The sequence below is a fragment of the Metarhizium acridum genome (assembly GCF_019434415.1).
Source record: "Metarhizium acridum strain ARSEF 324 chromosome Unknown scaffold_555, whole genome shotgun sequence".
Lineage (NCBI taxonomy): Eukaryota > Fungi > Ascomycota > Sordariomycetes > Hypocreales > Clavicipitaceae > Metarhizium > Metarhizium acridum.
In genome coordinates, this window is record NW_027094039.1 from 217,490 (window position 1) to 232,739 (window position 15,250).

The window sequence follows — 15,250 nt, forward strand, 5'->3', positions numbered from 1 at the left end:
AATTATCTGCTGTGCGGCCACACTGACCTTCTTGGTGCTGCGGCTGCGGCCACATGCTGCGCAAGACTTGAGCGTTTTCTCGCCTCTGCTCGGGACGAGTGCCCCTTGTCTTACCTGGCCCTCGTTAGTTTTAATGCTTGATGCCCCCAATAAGTGTCAGATAAGCGCGGCTCGCGCACCCGGACCATTAGGCGACTATCTTTGTCTGTCCCGCCAGCAACAAAATTTTCCTTTCGCGTTTTGGTCGGGCAAGCATCGCAATGCTGCGTGCTCTTGCAGTGTCCTGTAAACGACGTCTGGAGAAAGGTGCAGTTGTATAATTTGCTGCATGCCCGGCAGTTAGTAATTGGGCAGATCCAACCTGACATGGTCGCTAAATAGGGTCACCCGAGGATTGGAATTCTCTGGCCCGCCCCAGTAAATCACATGTGTATTACAACACTACGCGAGAGGCCCCCGCTTAAAAAAGGGAATGGAAGAAAAAAAGCCACCGCCAAGGGGTCTCCAAGTACATGAACCGTACTTGGCATCGTTGACCTGTTAGGTAGTCCCTAGCAGTAACGTCGAACTGTTAACCCTTGCTGTACCACTGTAGGAAGCGCCTTGCCTTCTAAAGTTGCTACCCTAGGCCCCAATGCTACGGTGTATTAAGTACCTAAGTACGGGGTTACACAGAAACCTTTGCACTAGGTCTGCGCCTAAACCTCCGAGACGTCGAGCTTAGAGGGCATTGACAAATGACTGTAAAAACGTGGTTTACACGCGTGTATATATGTTTATTTGACATTCCTTTTTTCACGGATCTCTGCACAGGCGTGGTGTGCGGCTAGTTCTATGCCTTCGCTTCCCAAGCCCTATAAATAGAGACGATGGCATGCGGCCCGCTGACCTGCAAGATCTGAGGGTGTTCTGGAAGCCTTGGGCAACATTGAAAAAGGCGCCGATCGACGCTAATGCAGGTGTGGCTGTGCTGTGCCAGAGCAGCCCCAAGCCCCAGTTTCCTCTGACCTACTCCGTACCCTTGCATAACCAAGTACCCGTGCATTCAACACAAGTACTCCGTAGCTCTACAAAGAATGCCAGGTAAGTACTACCCAAACATGCGGCTTGACCGAATCTTCTATTCATAGAAAGCTTGTATATACGCGAAAGCTATTTTAAAAATTCAATACCACAGAGAAAATTTACTCTGCACCGCAGGAAATGTTGATAGGCTAGACGAGATGCGCACGAAGAAATTTTGTTCGCACGGAGTATTGTGTGCTCTAACAAATCCACCCCGGGCTACTGGATGAAAACACGATGTAATACTCATGGCGCAGGGAATTTTTTTTCTTTTTCCTTTCTTTCTGTTACTCACATATATACACACATTTTTTTTCGGCTGGGGCTCACTCTGTTCTGCTGTCTACTGCATGGTGCAAATGTACCAAGAATGTGCCGGCTCACGTGTCTCGACATCGCCTCCACAGTGCAGGGGCAGATAATATTATCTGCTGCCCCACGTCGCCAACCACCAAGTTTGTTAGCCATGACGGCAACGCCGACTGACGATCGAGACCACAGCATCTAGCTTCCCCCTAGCTCAGAACAAGCATTCGATACCAATATGGATCCGAATCTCCTCATAGGAGACATTGTAGAGAGAGATTCGAAAGAGAAAGGGCCTGTTCGCTTTCCTGCAGCGCCGTCTTCGTCTACCGGTTTCCCTTCACACAAGAGGCGCTGGAACAATTCTGCCTTTAGACAGCAGCGAGCCGGGAATCTCGACAAAAAAGCACCTGTATCCGAAGAGAATGCGAAAGATGGCATACAAGGAACTGAAAAGCAAAATGACAATCCGTCGCAAGGGTTTGACCGGGCGGAGAGACAGCGCATCGACCAAGAAAACAGACAGAAATTGGCGGCGATGACACCGCAAGAAATCGCACAAGCACAGGAAGATATCATGACGGGGTTGAATCCTGCGCTTATTCAGCGCTTACTGCAGCGCTCAACTATAGATGAACCAACTGGGCCTTCACCGTTTGATCTGCCGGATGACGTGACCAAGACCACAGTGCAAGCCGAAATGCCCTTGAGCAATCCTCCCGCGATCGAGATATCGGATCCCGAAAAGCCGCAGAATGAGCAGCCTTTGAAAGAGCGACCTAAATCTGTCTCAGGCTCATATGGCAGAGGATCTGCAGGACTATCGTCGAAAAAGATTGCAGATGATTACGACGAAGATAAAGCCCCCCCCCAAATTCCAGCAGATTTATTCCCTATTACAGAGCTGCCGAAGACGGCGCACTTCCCTGTGCCGCCCAGCCTTCCAGATATTGATCCTTCCGATCCCAACTTCCTGGCGACTCTTCATGAAAAATACTTCCCGGAACTCCCTGCGGACCCGAGTAAGCTTGCTTGGATGGCACCCTTGCCCAGCGAAGACAGCACTGCGGATAAGGACTCGACATATTACCCACACCCTGAAATTTCCGTATCAGCTCTGCGATTCGATTTCCGTGGTCGTTTTCTTCCTCCAAGAGTGAGCCGCTCTATTGCTTCAAGCAAAGGCCTGCACCACCACGGAGAGGCGCCCGAGGCTGCTGGTTATACCATTGCCGAGCTAGCACGCTTGGCCAGAAGTGTCGTACCTGCTCAGCGATGTTTGGCTTATCAAACCTTGGGAAGGATTCTGTATCGCCTGGGCAAGGGCGAATGGGGCAAAACCGACAACGACCCCATTGCCATGGGCATATGGGCAGCGGTTAAGAAGGGCAGAGTACTGGATAGTTTAATGGAGGCCGCTGCTGGTGAAGGCGGCCACCGAGGTAGCAGGGCATATGCCACTGAAGCCTTGTGGCTGTTTGAGAGGGGAGGCTGGAAAGAGAAGTATCAGGGGCGTTGAAGAAGCGTTCTAGGGTCAAGAGAGGGTCCAGGGCGAACGGGAAAACAACAACAACAGTTCCTCTTTGTGGTTTGGGCATCAACAAAGACCCGCGGATACATAACATACAATGAAGAAGGCACTCAAAGGTCGAATTGCCCACAATTTGGACGACTCGCAACTAGGCGTGGGCAAATCATTAATGCGTCAAGAATTTTTTGCAATGTCGCAGCATTTGCCAAATTTGATTTTTCGATGCGCATAAGTTTTCAAATCACGAGGCATTGAAGGCCAGCATTCTGCATGACGGGCTGCATGACGGGCTGAGACAGGGTTGGGTAACTACATCCCTGGCAAAAATGGTACCCCGAGTAATGCTGGCGTCTCCATATGCAGGTGTCAAGGTGCGAGCAGAGTGAGATCTCGGCCGGGAAAGTAATACTAGCGATGGGCACTTGAGATAAACTCTTGTCCGGCTCAAGGGATACTACTTAGGAGTGTCCCGCCATGGATTAAATTAGTTGACATCGGCTGTCTCCTACTGGGATGGACTGTGAGGCTGCGGACACTACTACTCCATGCTCTGTCGGCATTGCCAATGGCCAGTCAGACTGGCAAAACAACAATCCATAATAATGTATGCTCCAGTGGTGATTGGTCCTGATGGTCGTCAATGTGCTCAATGGTGGGACGGGGATCGGCACTGGCTGTACGGTACGGAGTATTAGTTCAAATAAGTGTTCACATACGGAGTATTGACTTTTTATTTTGGTTCAAAGTTGCACGGGGACTTGCGCGGCGGCGTGAGGCTGCTTGCAACGGCACCGGCGCGACTTGGTTGAGCTGGAAGTTACAAAGAGATGGGCCCTCTGGAAAGGTTCGTTGACGCGGGTTCCCAACCAAGTCTGCAATTGGACTGGCACGGCACTCATTGATAGCAATTGATCTAGGTCAAGTGCACTAGACTTGACTCTTCGTTGCCGGCTAGGCATGACCAGACAGACCATGTACGGAGTCTGGTGCCTTGACAGGCTTCAATGTAACTGATTCTGCTGCATTTCTGGTGCAACTGGGCCACATGCAGTCAATGAGGCAAGGCGGCTCCAGTGGCACATGAGCTGCGCTGAGACTGACAACTAGCACCAGACCAGACTTGAGTTGACCCAAAAAAAAAAAAAAAAAAAAGAGGACAACCGACCAAAAAACCAGTGCCCGCATTTTCGCCTGCCCTTGTTCTGCTTCTCTTTCTCCCCCGTCCCAGCCCGACAGCACAACGGCATCGCCGCCGACGTCGCCAATTCCCGTCCTCCCCCCTCTGGGTGCTCGCCCTTTGTTCCTTGTACGCCATTCTCGCTGCAGCCTGTTCTTCTAGTCTTCTTCTTCTCGACGTGTAGAAAATCTTCTTGGCCTTTGCCTACTGTCGCCGCCAATCCCAGACCGAGTCGCTGTCTTCCCTTGATAGACCGCCCTTTGCGTCGCCCTCAGCCCATTGCTCATCGCCCGTCTCCCTTGGCAAGCGGACGAATTCAACAGATTGTCAAGTCTGCTTGAACTGACTTCAGGCTTTGCTTTGTCGGCCTCGCTATCTCAGAAGCGATTAGGGGCCCGGTTGTCTGTGACGCCGCTCATACCGCCAAGCGACAAAGAAGACTTTCCATTAGAAGCTCCCCATCGTGCCCCATTAGCATCAGCATCGGCCTTTGTGTTGAGCTCGTGGGAACCCTGCATTTCGCTTCGAACCCTATCGAGAACAATATAGACGCTGTCGTCGATCTTGTTTACCGATACGCTCTGTCGGCTTGCGAATCGTGACGAGCCTGCCTGCCTATCTTTGCGAGTGGCAACCAACGGCACGGAAAAAGAAAACAAGAGAAAAGCAGGACCGAAGTCAAGCGAAAATCCCTGCACGCAATTGCGAGAACGTTTGCAACAGAACAACTCTACAAGCTACCCCACGTCTACTGCAAAACGCAATCACGTTTGAGATTCTGTGACTTTGACTAGCCATGGCATCTCCCTTGCAGTTCGCATATCGGACCCAGAAGGCCATTGGTGTCTTTGACGCCGCCCCGGTCTACGAGCCTCTCGCTGGGTTCACCAAGCCCGAGGGGAATCTGCGGTGCAGCGCATACTCGCCCTGCGGCCGCTTCTTTGGCTGGGCCTCTCCTGAAACCGTGACTGTTGTCGATGCCTCGACTGGTAGTGTCGTTCTGGTCTTACCCATCATCAACGTCTACGAACTTGGGTTCTCCCCTCTAGGTACCTTTGTCATTACCTGGGAGCGGCCAGGCAAGGATGAGGCTGGTGACGCCACCAAGAACCTCAAGATCTGGCGGACAGTCGAGGACGGCGTGGCTGGAGCTGACAAGCAACCCATTGGACGCTTTGTTCAGAAGCAGCAAGGCGGCTGGAACCTCCAGTACACGGCCGATGAGAAGTACTGTGCTCGACTGGTCACGAATGAGGTCCAATTCTACCAGAGCCACGACCTCGTCACCGTTTGGAACAAGCTGAGGGTGGAAGGGGCCGCTAATTTCGCTCTTGCACCGGGAAGCCAGAACCACGCCGTGGCCGTCTTTGTTCCCGAGAGAAAGGTAAGCTTTACTGTCACAAAGTGTGGTTAGCATCGGTTCCTGTCGGGACATTCTTGCTGACTTGCTTTTTCTAGGGCCAACCCGCTGTCGTCAAGGTCTACAACGTCCCGCTCTTCCAGAACCCCATCTCGCAAAAGACCTTCTTCAAGGGCGACAAAGTCCAATTCAAGTGGAATAAGCGTGGCTCCTCTCTGCTTGTCCTGGCTCAGACGGATGTCGACAGATCTGGCAAGAGCTACTATGGGGAGACTACTCTGTATTTGCTCAGCACCAACGGCGCCTTTGATGCTCGCGTGACCCTCGACAAAGAAGGCCCTATTCACGATGTGTCTTGGTCGCCAAACTCCCGTGAGTTCGGTGTAGTCTATGGCTACATGCCGGCCAAGGCTACCATCTTCAATGACCGAGCTGTCGCCAAGTACTCTTTCCCTCTCGGCCCACGCAACACCATCACTTTTTCCCCGAATGCTCGCTTTGTCCTCGTTGCTGGCTTTGGCAACTTGGCTGGTCAGATCGACGTGTATGATCTGGAAAAGGACTACCGCAAGGTCTGCACTATTGAAAGCGGCAATCCCAGCGTGTGCGAATGGAGCCCTGACAGCCGCTACATCATGACGGCCACAACATCCCCGCGTCTCCGTGTCGACAATGGCGTGAAGCTTTGGCACGTGGGTGGTAGCATCATGTATAACGAAGATATGGTCGAGTTGTACAACGTTTTGTGGCGTCCTTCGGCTCCTGAGAATGTGGCCGGCGGTGATCCGCTCAACCCTGTGCCGCCCCCCCATGCCTCTGCTGCTGCTTACCTTGGTACTGTGAAGACGCCCAGCAAACCTGCTGGGGCTTATAGGCCCCCCGGCGCCAGAGGTCTTGCCACGCCTCTTCACTTCAAGCGTGAAGACGAGGGTGGTGCGGCCCACTTTGTGAGCAACGGAACGCAGAACGTTGGTCCCAACGGCTTCGGTCGTCCTCGCCGTGGAGTCCCCGGTGCTGAGCCAGCCGAACCGTCGCAACCCGCGGCGAGGATTGTGCCTGGAGCTGAGCCAGTAGGCGAAGACGGCGCCAAGAAGAACAAGAAGAAGCGTGGCAAGAAGAATAACCAGGACGGCCGGCCTGAGGCGGAGCCCAATGGCGGTGCTAGCCTTGCTCCTTACGACAACCGTGCCCCTGGCTCTGGTAGAAGCCCTGAAAGACGTGGCCCTGCTAATAGCAATGGTCGAGATCATAGAAGCCGATCCCGAAACAATGGGGGCAGCCGCAGTCGCAGCAATACCCAGCATGGTCAGCGTTTAAGCCCTGGCCAGCAGAACAATTACTCTGCCCAGCAGCAAGGCGGCGCAGCTGTTGCTGGTGCTGCGGCCGATGCCGGCCAAAGTGCCAACGCCAAAAAGATCCGCAGCCTTCAGAAGAAGATTCGTGCGATTGAGGATTTGGAAATGCGACTTGCTGGCGGAGAGAAGCTTGAAGATACACAGGTTAAGAAGATCAACACCAAGTCGGCTGTGTTGAGAGAGCTCGAGGGCTTAGAAAAGGAGGCTTAATCTTGTGACAAGATATCCGTGTGTATATGAAATGGACACTTTTTTATCATGATGCGACCCCGGATGGAGCGTTTCCATGCAGGGGAGATTTCATCCCTACGCTATGTGTGGATATTGAGGCTGTGTCGGCAAGCAAAGCAAACTGAACAGACGCCAACATGATTGACGGACTCTGGATGTATGTATGACAAGAAGGAAGCTGTCTTTTTGTGTTTTGGAAAACCGTCAATTGCATCGCATCGAGAACATGGGGCGTCGCAGTGGTGCATTCCCAGCCTGCACGGGGCTGGTATAGTATGATGAGCAAAACTTGATCTCACGGGATTGAGATTGGGGGCGGGCAAATGTTGAGAGCGGCATTTGGAGGAAGGAAAAAGTTGAAAGAAGCGGCTGGTGTTTGATGACGGAGAATTGCATCGTGATAAACCAGCGAGTCGACAAGGTCTGAATAGAACGATAATCGTCTACTTCATTGTAATTTGTGTCTCCTGATGATGTAGAGATTTTGGTTGAGAAACTGCCTATCGTGATGCCACCACTACCTTAGCGTAGCCTAGCTTCTTGAGGACTCCTTTAAGAATTGTGTCAACAGCCGCTGTGAGTGCAAGGATGTCGGGATGGAGTCAATGGCCTGGTGGACGAGATCAGTTCATCCAGATGTCAAGGCGCTTCGCCCGCCCCGCACATCTCGACCAAGTGATGTGTCGCAGCATCAGCGCCAAAGTTCAACGTGACAATTGAGCCTTGGAAAGCGCATGTTTGGTTCGCAAAAGATGGGGGAAACGTGTTCGAATTCGTGTTGAATCCGGCATGGTCGATTTTGAAATGCTGACCATGTGTGGTCCAAGGAATGAGGTTCAAGTTGTCCAGAAGGCACTCAGATTCATAAGGTGTAATAGCGCCCAACCTTCCCAACATTTCGCATCGATTCGATGCCCGGTTAGCTCAATCGGTAGAGCGTGAGACTCTTAAGAGTACACGAAATCTCAAGGTTGCGGGTTCGACCCCCGCATCGGGCTATTCCTATAAAGAACGATTGACACTTTTTTGCAACTTGTGGCGATTGCTATGTCCTCCTCCCCTCCCTTTTTTTTTTATCACTCTTTAAATTTTAGCAATTGATCGCTAGAAGAATTGGAAATTGACCGCTGTATATATTTTTCAAGCTGCTTGCTTCTAATTGCTGTGAGGCAGTATCTCATTTTGTCCCTATTTCAATATCCCTCCCCAGGCTGATCGATTGTCAGCATGGGATATTCGCTGCAGAAAAGGATATGCAGCACAGTTGGGCTGCTGGTCGGGGCAACGCTCCTTTTGCCGGTCAACCCATAGGAAGGAAGGTAGGCAATGCTGTAATATGCTCATTTCTATTCATCTACTATAACTAAATTGCATGTTACGTGACAGATATCGGTGGCCATGATGCAGGGCTTCAGAAGCAGAAAAAAAGGACAATAAAAATCAACTCCAAGCAACGCTATGCGAAACCGCCCTAGGCGAAAATATTCTATTGCGAGCCCTCACCAGTCGCCCTAACCTGTATCGGTCTCGTCGACTCTGGCGACATTTTTCGAGGCGGCATCTCTCTCAGCCAGCAGCCTGGCCGCCCTTCTCTCCATCCTGGCCACGCCCCTGGCCCTCTTCTCGTCCAGCTTCGCCTGGTCCTCTCGCAGCTGGCGGATGACTCTGCTCTTTGCGCGGATTTTGCCGCCATATCTCCAGAACACAAAGGGAATAGGGATGATGGCGACCTCGAGCAGACCGAGCAGGGTGCCCGCCCACCGCGCCCCGAGCGCGCGGTACATTTGCGGCCCAGCAAGGGGCAGCGTGCCGCCAATGACACTCCTGATGACGGCGTTGCCGGCCAGAGCGCTTGCGGCGTAGATGCCGTAGGCGCCGGCGAGGTAGTTGGATCCGTAGATGAAGCTGATGGTGTTGCCGCATCCAAAGGGTATGCCAAAGGCAATGGGGGCGGCCCAGTGAATGGACCCGGGCAGGCAAGTCCACGAAAAGCCAAGCTGGCCGACGGCCGTGGAAACAGCGCCAATGGCCATGATGGAAGCCTGCGCCTCGGGGTACGGCTTGCCCGTCTCTGGGTCTCGCGCCTGCAAGTTGATGATGTGTCGAAACAAGGGCTCGGCAGCGATGGCGGTCAGAGTGCCGATTCCGATTCCGCAGAATGCCAGGCCGGAAATGCCAGGACCCCATCCCCTGTGTTGCGAGAAGACGACGGGATAGGCAACGAAGCAGAGGTATAAAATTCCGTAAATGATGGATATCCTAGGCCAGCCAGTTTAGAGACGCGCACAGACAAAGACGTGGGGGGACCGGGGCGATATAAATCTTGCGTACCAGAAATTCATGAACCACAGAATGGGCTCAGTCGCAAACAGGATGAATGGCCGGCTCAGGTTTACCTTGAGCAGATGCAGAGTCGACACCCTTTGGTCGTACTGGCACCAGTACCGGGGGTCGTCCATTTGCCTGCGCATTCTGGCGGCCTTGCGCTGTAGAACCTTTGGCGCATACGTCTCCTTGACGGTGCACATGAGGGCAATGGCCAGGCCGGCCATGATGAGCACAATCCAGTTGGCCCAGCGCCATCCGAGGTATTGAAACACGAAGCCGCCGATGATGGGCCCCGTCACTGGGCCGTTGAGCGGCGCCACTCCGAAGAGAGACATGGACCTGGCGAGATAGTCTGGGTTTGAGACGTCGACAACACTGCCCGGCGCGTTGGAAATCATGACGGCGCCAAAGAATGCCCTGCACCCAGGTGTTGTTAATGCCAATGGTCAGCCGGCGGGGGGGCATTCTAGAGCTTCGGAGCCAAATGAATAACACGCCGGGGAAGAAGAAAGAAGAAACGTACCCGATAAAACGCACAACGATGATGGTGGTCAAGGAGTTCGCAAGACCGCAAGGGACAATTAGGACGGCCCACAGGCAAAGACACACAATGTAGATGATTTGGCGGCCGTACAGCTCACTCAAGGGAGCAACAACCAGGCTGCCGGCAGCGAGGCCGAGGAGGTACGTGGTCATGCCAAGAGTGACAATGGTGGTTGTTGAGCCAAACTCTTGGATCAAACCCGGCGTCGACGAGGTATAGCTGGTGCTGTACATGGTGGCAACCCAGGTAGCAAACGACACACAAAAGATGCACCAGCATCTGTACCACAGGGGCCAGTTCCTGGGGTTCTCGGGGTCGTTTTCCTCAAAGTACACTTCGTACTCTGGCGGACGGGATGCCGTGCTGCCGATGCTGGTGCCGGTCCTGGTGTAGGTGATGGGCTCGCGGGCCATCCGCTCCGCCTCCGTCTCGACATCGGGCGTGAAGCAGTGTTCGAGGTTCCCATACGCGTCAGTGGCATCCAGCCGTTGAGAAGCATTCGATGGCCGGCTGCGGTTGGTGTACGAGGGTTTGATGGGCTCGAGCCGGGGCGACTCGGCGTCAGACCCAGACCGAGAGGTGGACGACGGGATGGTATCGAGCTGGTTTCCGTCATCCGCGGACGGCATTGCCCCCGCATTTTCGGCATCTGGAGCCATTTGCCGGGCTGTCAAGACTCGGGTCTTCTAGGTGTCCAGGAAGACGCAGAGTTGGTTGATGGCGGAGCCGGATGTATCTCTATGTTTTCCACAACCGTGGAATGGGAGCCGGTGGGACATTGGGCACAAGCGCAAGACACACAAAAGCACACGGGACACGGATGTTGAGAAAGATGGAGGTTGGGGAAAAAAAAAAAAAAACTACGCGCACCCGAGGAGATGTTGAGAGACGAACCAGGGCCGGGCCAGAAAACGGACTGCGGTTTGGAAAGAGCACGGACAGACAGGGCTGGTTGATAGGAATCGGAATCGGAACTAAAAATAGGGAAGAGGAGCAGGAGCAACAGGAGCATGAATGGGAATAGGAGTAGAAACAGGGATGGAAATGGGGACCAACTATACGTGTATGAATGTAATGGGATGAGGAAACTTGTATCGTACGAGTCACGTAGTCCGAGTGGCCAGACGAGAAGTACGGAAAAATAAAAATAAAAAAACCCAAGGCCAAATTACCGGAATGCTTGCTACATTTGTTGCCAAAGGGCCAGCCAGGCAGACAATTGAGTCACGGATCGCGTCGGACATAGAGCGGAGACTTGGAATTTCCTAGGTGGGACGGAACCAAGTCCGCCATTCTGACTCGCCCGAGCATCTGGAGCATCCTGGAGCGGTTGGAGCACCCGTATGGCCCCAAGTCGCCCAAGTGGGGTTCCCCGTGTCCAGCAGTCCGCGGAATTTTGCACCAACCTTTTCCCCCAAAGAGACGTCGGCTCGTCCACCAAATCTATACGTTGCTCGGGTCGCCCATCTCGCCATGTGACGAATCGCGTGGAAGGGCGTAACAAAAATCGTGAAATCTAGCTACCCTTTTTCATCTTTCATCCTGTCGAGTTCCTCGTCTTGCCAGTCCAGTTGTTCCGTGGACGGCCGTGGTGAGCTACCAGACCGGATGTGTGTTGCCCTCATTGATCCATTGTCTGCGCAGCATTCATCTTCTTTTTTTGCCCTTTGCCTTGGTCGAGATGAATTGTACTGTTGAGATACGCCGTCACGTCGTTGAGATACATGACGCTGTTATTGAGATATATCACGGCATTATCGCGACACACTATACCGCCGGCAAAACCAGCTTCACAGCGTCCTCTTCTCAAAGGCCGTGGTCATTCCGGCTTTCCATCCTATATACTCTGCTGTATCGGTATCCCCCATGTGCCACTTATCCGTGGGTATTGCTGCTTTTCGGACCACACAGCCGGGCTTCGGTCCTAGAGCCTACATGTGTCCTCCATCGTGCGAGCCGCTTGATGTGTTTCCATATCCTGCTAGTGACATACTAGGCCTCGTGGCAAGTCCAACACTTTTTTGCTTCCGTACATGGGGTTGGCGTTGGGACTCCGTCCTACCCTGTTGCTTTGCCATCTTTAGTACGCGCTCTCTGGACCAATATCAGATACAATTGGCGCTATTTGTACACATATATACCGAAGGGTATAAGAGGCGACTGCAGGTCAAGACATGTGTTTCGAATCATGTGTAACTTGTTTGCGGCCGTGGTAACGACAAGTCGCGAGTTGATATACCATGATGTGGCATAGAATCTGCCTTCTTTTTTTTTTTCTCCCGCCTGTGTAGCAGACTCCTGCAAGCTTGCTTCCTAGACATACCCGTCCTACAAGAGTATTTTGTCGTGCAAAATACATGACCCTTCTAAATTCAAGCTCATTCACCTTGATCCACTCGCAAGCCTCACCCATGCCACTTACAACATCAAAAGATGGGTTGCGCAAAAAGAGTTGACAAAGTAACGTATGCCGTCGCGCCGCCACGCTTCCCTCCAAAACAGCTTACCCTGTACCAAGTCCATCTTCCCCATGTCACTAGTCAAACCTACAACTCCCCTCCAATTCAAGGTCTGCGCGGATGTGTGGCGGCCTGTGTACCGTGCCATACTTCCAACCATCGCAAAGGTCGGAGAAGAACGCTGGTGCGTAGCCGTGAAAGCGCTTTTGCCCCTTATTCCCCTTGTTCCCGGGCTGCGTGACGGGCTCTAACGCAGGCCGTTGAAGCTCCGAACCTTGAACTTGGAACACAAATGGGTACCTAGTTAGCACTCATGATGGGTACTAACGGCTCGTGCGTGCGCCCCTAGTATACCCATGGGTGCTCGGAATTCAAGTACCCACGGGTCTTTTGGAACAGACCCTACCCATCACAAGTTTGAGCTTGACCCTAGAGCCAGACGAGCCAAGCGCATGGTTCGAGGCCATAGCTGAAAGGAAAGGACCCTTACTCCGCTACAAGGGACCCGAAAACCTTGGAGCCTCCCAACGGCTATGTGGTGTTTTCTCCTCCCGTATCGCGAGAAACACGGAGTTTGGATTGGTCTCATCTGGTTGGAGAGACCCAGAGGCCTCCCAGAGGCCCGTGGTGAGCGTGCAGTGATATGACGTATTTTTTGCTCTGCCGTACAACAAAACTCTTTCTCTGCGTGTGTGTGAGTGTGTGTGTTGATCCGAGTAGAATGATTGACTGCATGGTCAGCCGCTTCGCTATGACTTCATTGGCGATATTGAGACCGCGAAGCATTCGCATTCTTGACCCAATCCAAGTTGACCTGACCTCACTGACTTGCATGTACATCAAACAAGGTGGCAAACCAGTTCTTCGTTGGCATCGCATAATTAGTCGGGTTAATGTCTCGTGAAAACAACAAACCCCCCCTTTTTTCCCCTACCTCCTCCTCCTTCTAAATTAACACCGCAAACCACCTGATTGTTAGTCTGTAATTGACTTCGCTCCCTATATTGTCTACGGGCTGCAGGGGAGTAGAGAGTACGGAGGAAATATCTCCCCCCTTTGGCTAAGACCTCCGTGGTGGAGAGGGGAGAAGCGGGAAACGGTAGCCGTCGGCGGGAGCGAGCAAGCCACGTCACTAGCCACACTAAAAAGCCCCACAGACCGTGGTCTAGACAAGGGGATATGCAGAGGGGTTTGAGGGGTTAGCAAGCAAATTGACCACTGAAATGAATAAAAGAAAAGGGACAAATAGAAAGCCTCAACGTACTGGTTGCTGGTCCAGCCAGGCAGAGTGGCAATTCGGAGAGTTGTGGTGCAGTGATTGGCGCTCTGGAATGTCTTCGACTGGGCTGTTTCTACACGATTGCCGTTTATGTCGATCCCAAGGTGTGGCGCTGTGCCGCTTGATTCGCCGCCTGCCGAGAGAGCCAAACGTGCCTAGAACATACGGAGTTACCTAGGCAAGTAAGTTTGAACTAAAAACATTCCGACGGCCAGCATTTTGCCTCTCAGCTACTCCGTACGCTGCTCCGGACTCGTACATGCGCAAAGGCTGCGTAAGAGTTGCGCCAAGATACATGTACACGTGTCTGCCGGCGCCATGGACAAATCATCTTCTCTTGGCAAATAGATGCGAGATTATCCCTCTTGTCTATTTCATGTTCGTACTCATGTTTGCCATGCTCACCTTGACCTATTAAGTCAGCGCCTTGTTCTGAACCACAGATTGTGACAACGTCTAAACTACATAGTGTCAGCCAACATCCGACACCAAATCATGCAAGGAGAGCGACGCCCCCTCGAGTTCATCACCTCACAAACAGTCGTCGAATGGCCTCGTACAGCAGTAAGGATTGAAGCTTTTGTAAAGGGTGGGGCCTCCCTTGAGAGCTCACGCATGAGCGCCGCATGATACACATGTTAAACCCGTTAGTTGGTATTCGTAAGATTCTCGCTCAGACTTTCGCCTCTGCACATATACTTCAGTGCAATATGGCCCGCTGTTGATGACGTGCCTGTACATTGACCCAACTTGGTCGAACGTCAATAGGAATATTGGCCAATGATGTCATTGTCGCCCAAGTCATGTATGGACGACAGAATTACATGTTCTCGTACTGATATACTCCGTAGCGTTAGATGTAATACAAGCCACTATGACGAGAGACTGTAGTAATTTGCCCCCTCTGGTTGCCAGAGTTTTAACGGGCGTCCGCCACCAGGACTCGGCATCTCAATACGCATGCATACATACGGAGTACCTAGGTAGGTAGGTAGTGACGGCAAAATAATGCCGACAGAGGCTGTTGTTTTTGACAAGGCTTGATAGGGTTAAATATTACCATGTATAAGCCAATATGCGTTGGCAGGAAAGCAAGAGCTTGTTTATTATAGCCGGCACAATACCCGCCGCCAGGAGCCCCTGGGCTTTGGTTGCTGTTTATCTCGGCGACCTCCGGCCTCCCTGTTCCGTCAACGTAGGACATACAGCCTCTCCGTCTGGCAGGACGGACATGGACAGTACACAGCCACACGGCATGCAACGGGGCCACCCGCAAAACATCGCTTTCGCCGAGCTACAGCAGTGGGCGATGATGAAGACGAAAACTGTAAGTGCCAGTAGCTAGGTATTGTACTCCGTAAATACGACGAAATCGATGCGATGCGAACGATTGGCTGTGTCAAAGGCATGATAGTGACGGGGCCACGGATGCACATGGTCTGCGAGTCCGCCGATCTGGTTTCTGGAGCCCGCTAGCAGAATCCACTCATGCCACGATGAGCTGCTTTCCGGGCGAACCCCTTTGATCCCCTTTACTCTCTCCATGTGGCTAACTGCCTTGCCAATAATGGACTAGGGTGTGTGTTGGTGCATCGCACTACTGGTCGCACCGTTG

General features: G+C 52.6%; 3 protein-coding genes and 1 non-coding gene across 4 annotated transcripts; 3 read left to right on the forward strand and 1 right to left on the reverse strand.

The window, feature by feature from the left end:
- Positions 1-1,609: 1,609 nt before the first annotated feature.
- On the forward strand, positions 1,610-2,890 carry J3458_018751 (uncharacterized protein; the record flags this gene model as incomplete). The annotated part of the gene is made up of 1 exon (XM_007812841.2): positions 1,610-2,890. The coding sequence occupies one exon, from the start codon at positions 1,610-1,612 to the stop codon at positions 2,888-2,890; it is 1,281 nt and encodes a 426-aa protein (XP_007811032.2).
- A 1,985-nt stretch (positions 2,891-4,875) lies between these two features.
- On the forward strand, positions 4,876-7,004 carry J3458_018752 (uncharacterized protein; the record flags this gene model as incomplete). The annotated part of the gene is made up of 2 exons (XM_007812840.2): positions 4,876-5,463; positions 5,538-7,004. The coding sequence occupies 2 exons, from the start codon at positions 4,876-4,878 to the stop codon at positions 7,002-7,004; spliced, it is 2,055 nt and encodes a 684-aa protein (XP_007811031.2).
- Positions 7,005-7,938: 934 nt separating this feature from the next.
- Positions 7,939-8,023, forward strand: J3458_018753. Its single transcript has one exon. It is a non-coding gene; the product is annotated as a tRNA-Lys (tRNA).
- A 46-nt stretch (positions 8,024-8,069) lies between these two features.
- Positions 8,070-11,065, reverse strand: J3458_018754 (uncharacterized protein). Its single transcript, XM_007812839.2, has 3 exons — positions 9,877-11,065; positions 9,357-9,770; positions 8,070-9,284 (listed from the first exon to the last, which is right to left on the reverse strand). Exons 1-3 carry the CDS (start codon positions 10,554-10,556, stop codon positions 8,537-8,539), a joined length of 1,842 nt encoding a protein of 613 aa, XP_007811030.2. The 5' UTR covers positions 10,557-11,065; the 3' UTR covers positions 8,070-8,536.
- Positions 11,066-15,250: the final 4,185 nt, after the last annotated feature.

Bases quoted from the DNA above. Each gene is read 5' to 3' on its own strand.
- J3458_018754 (XM_007812839.2), bottom strand. From the start codon at position 10,556: ATGGCTCCAGATGCCGAAAATGCGGGGGCAATGCCGTCCGCGGATGAC. The intron at 9,771-9,876 runs GTACGTTTCTTC...ACCTGGGTGCAG, and splicing joins ATCGTTGTGCGTTTTATCGG to GGCATTCTTTGGCGCCGTCA. The intron at 9,285-9,356 runs GTACGCAAGATT...TGGCTGGCCTAG, and splicing joins CTGTGGTTCATGAATTTCTG to GATATCCATCATTTACGGAA.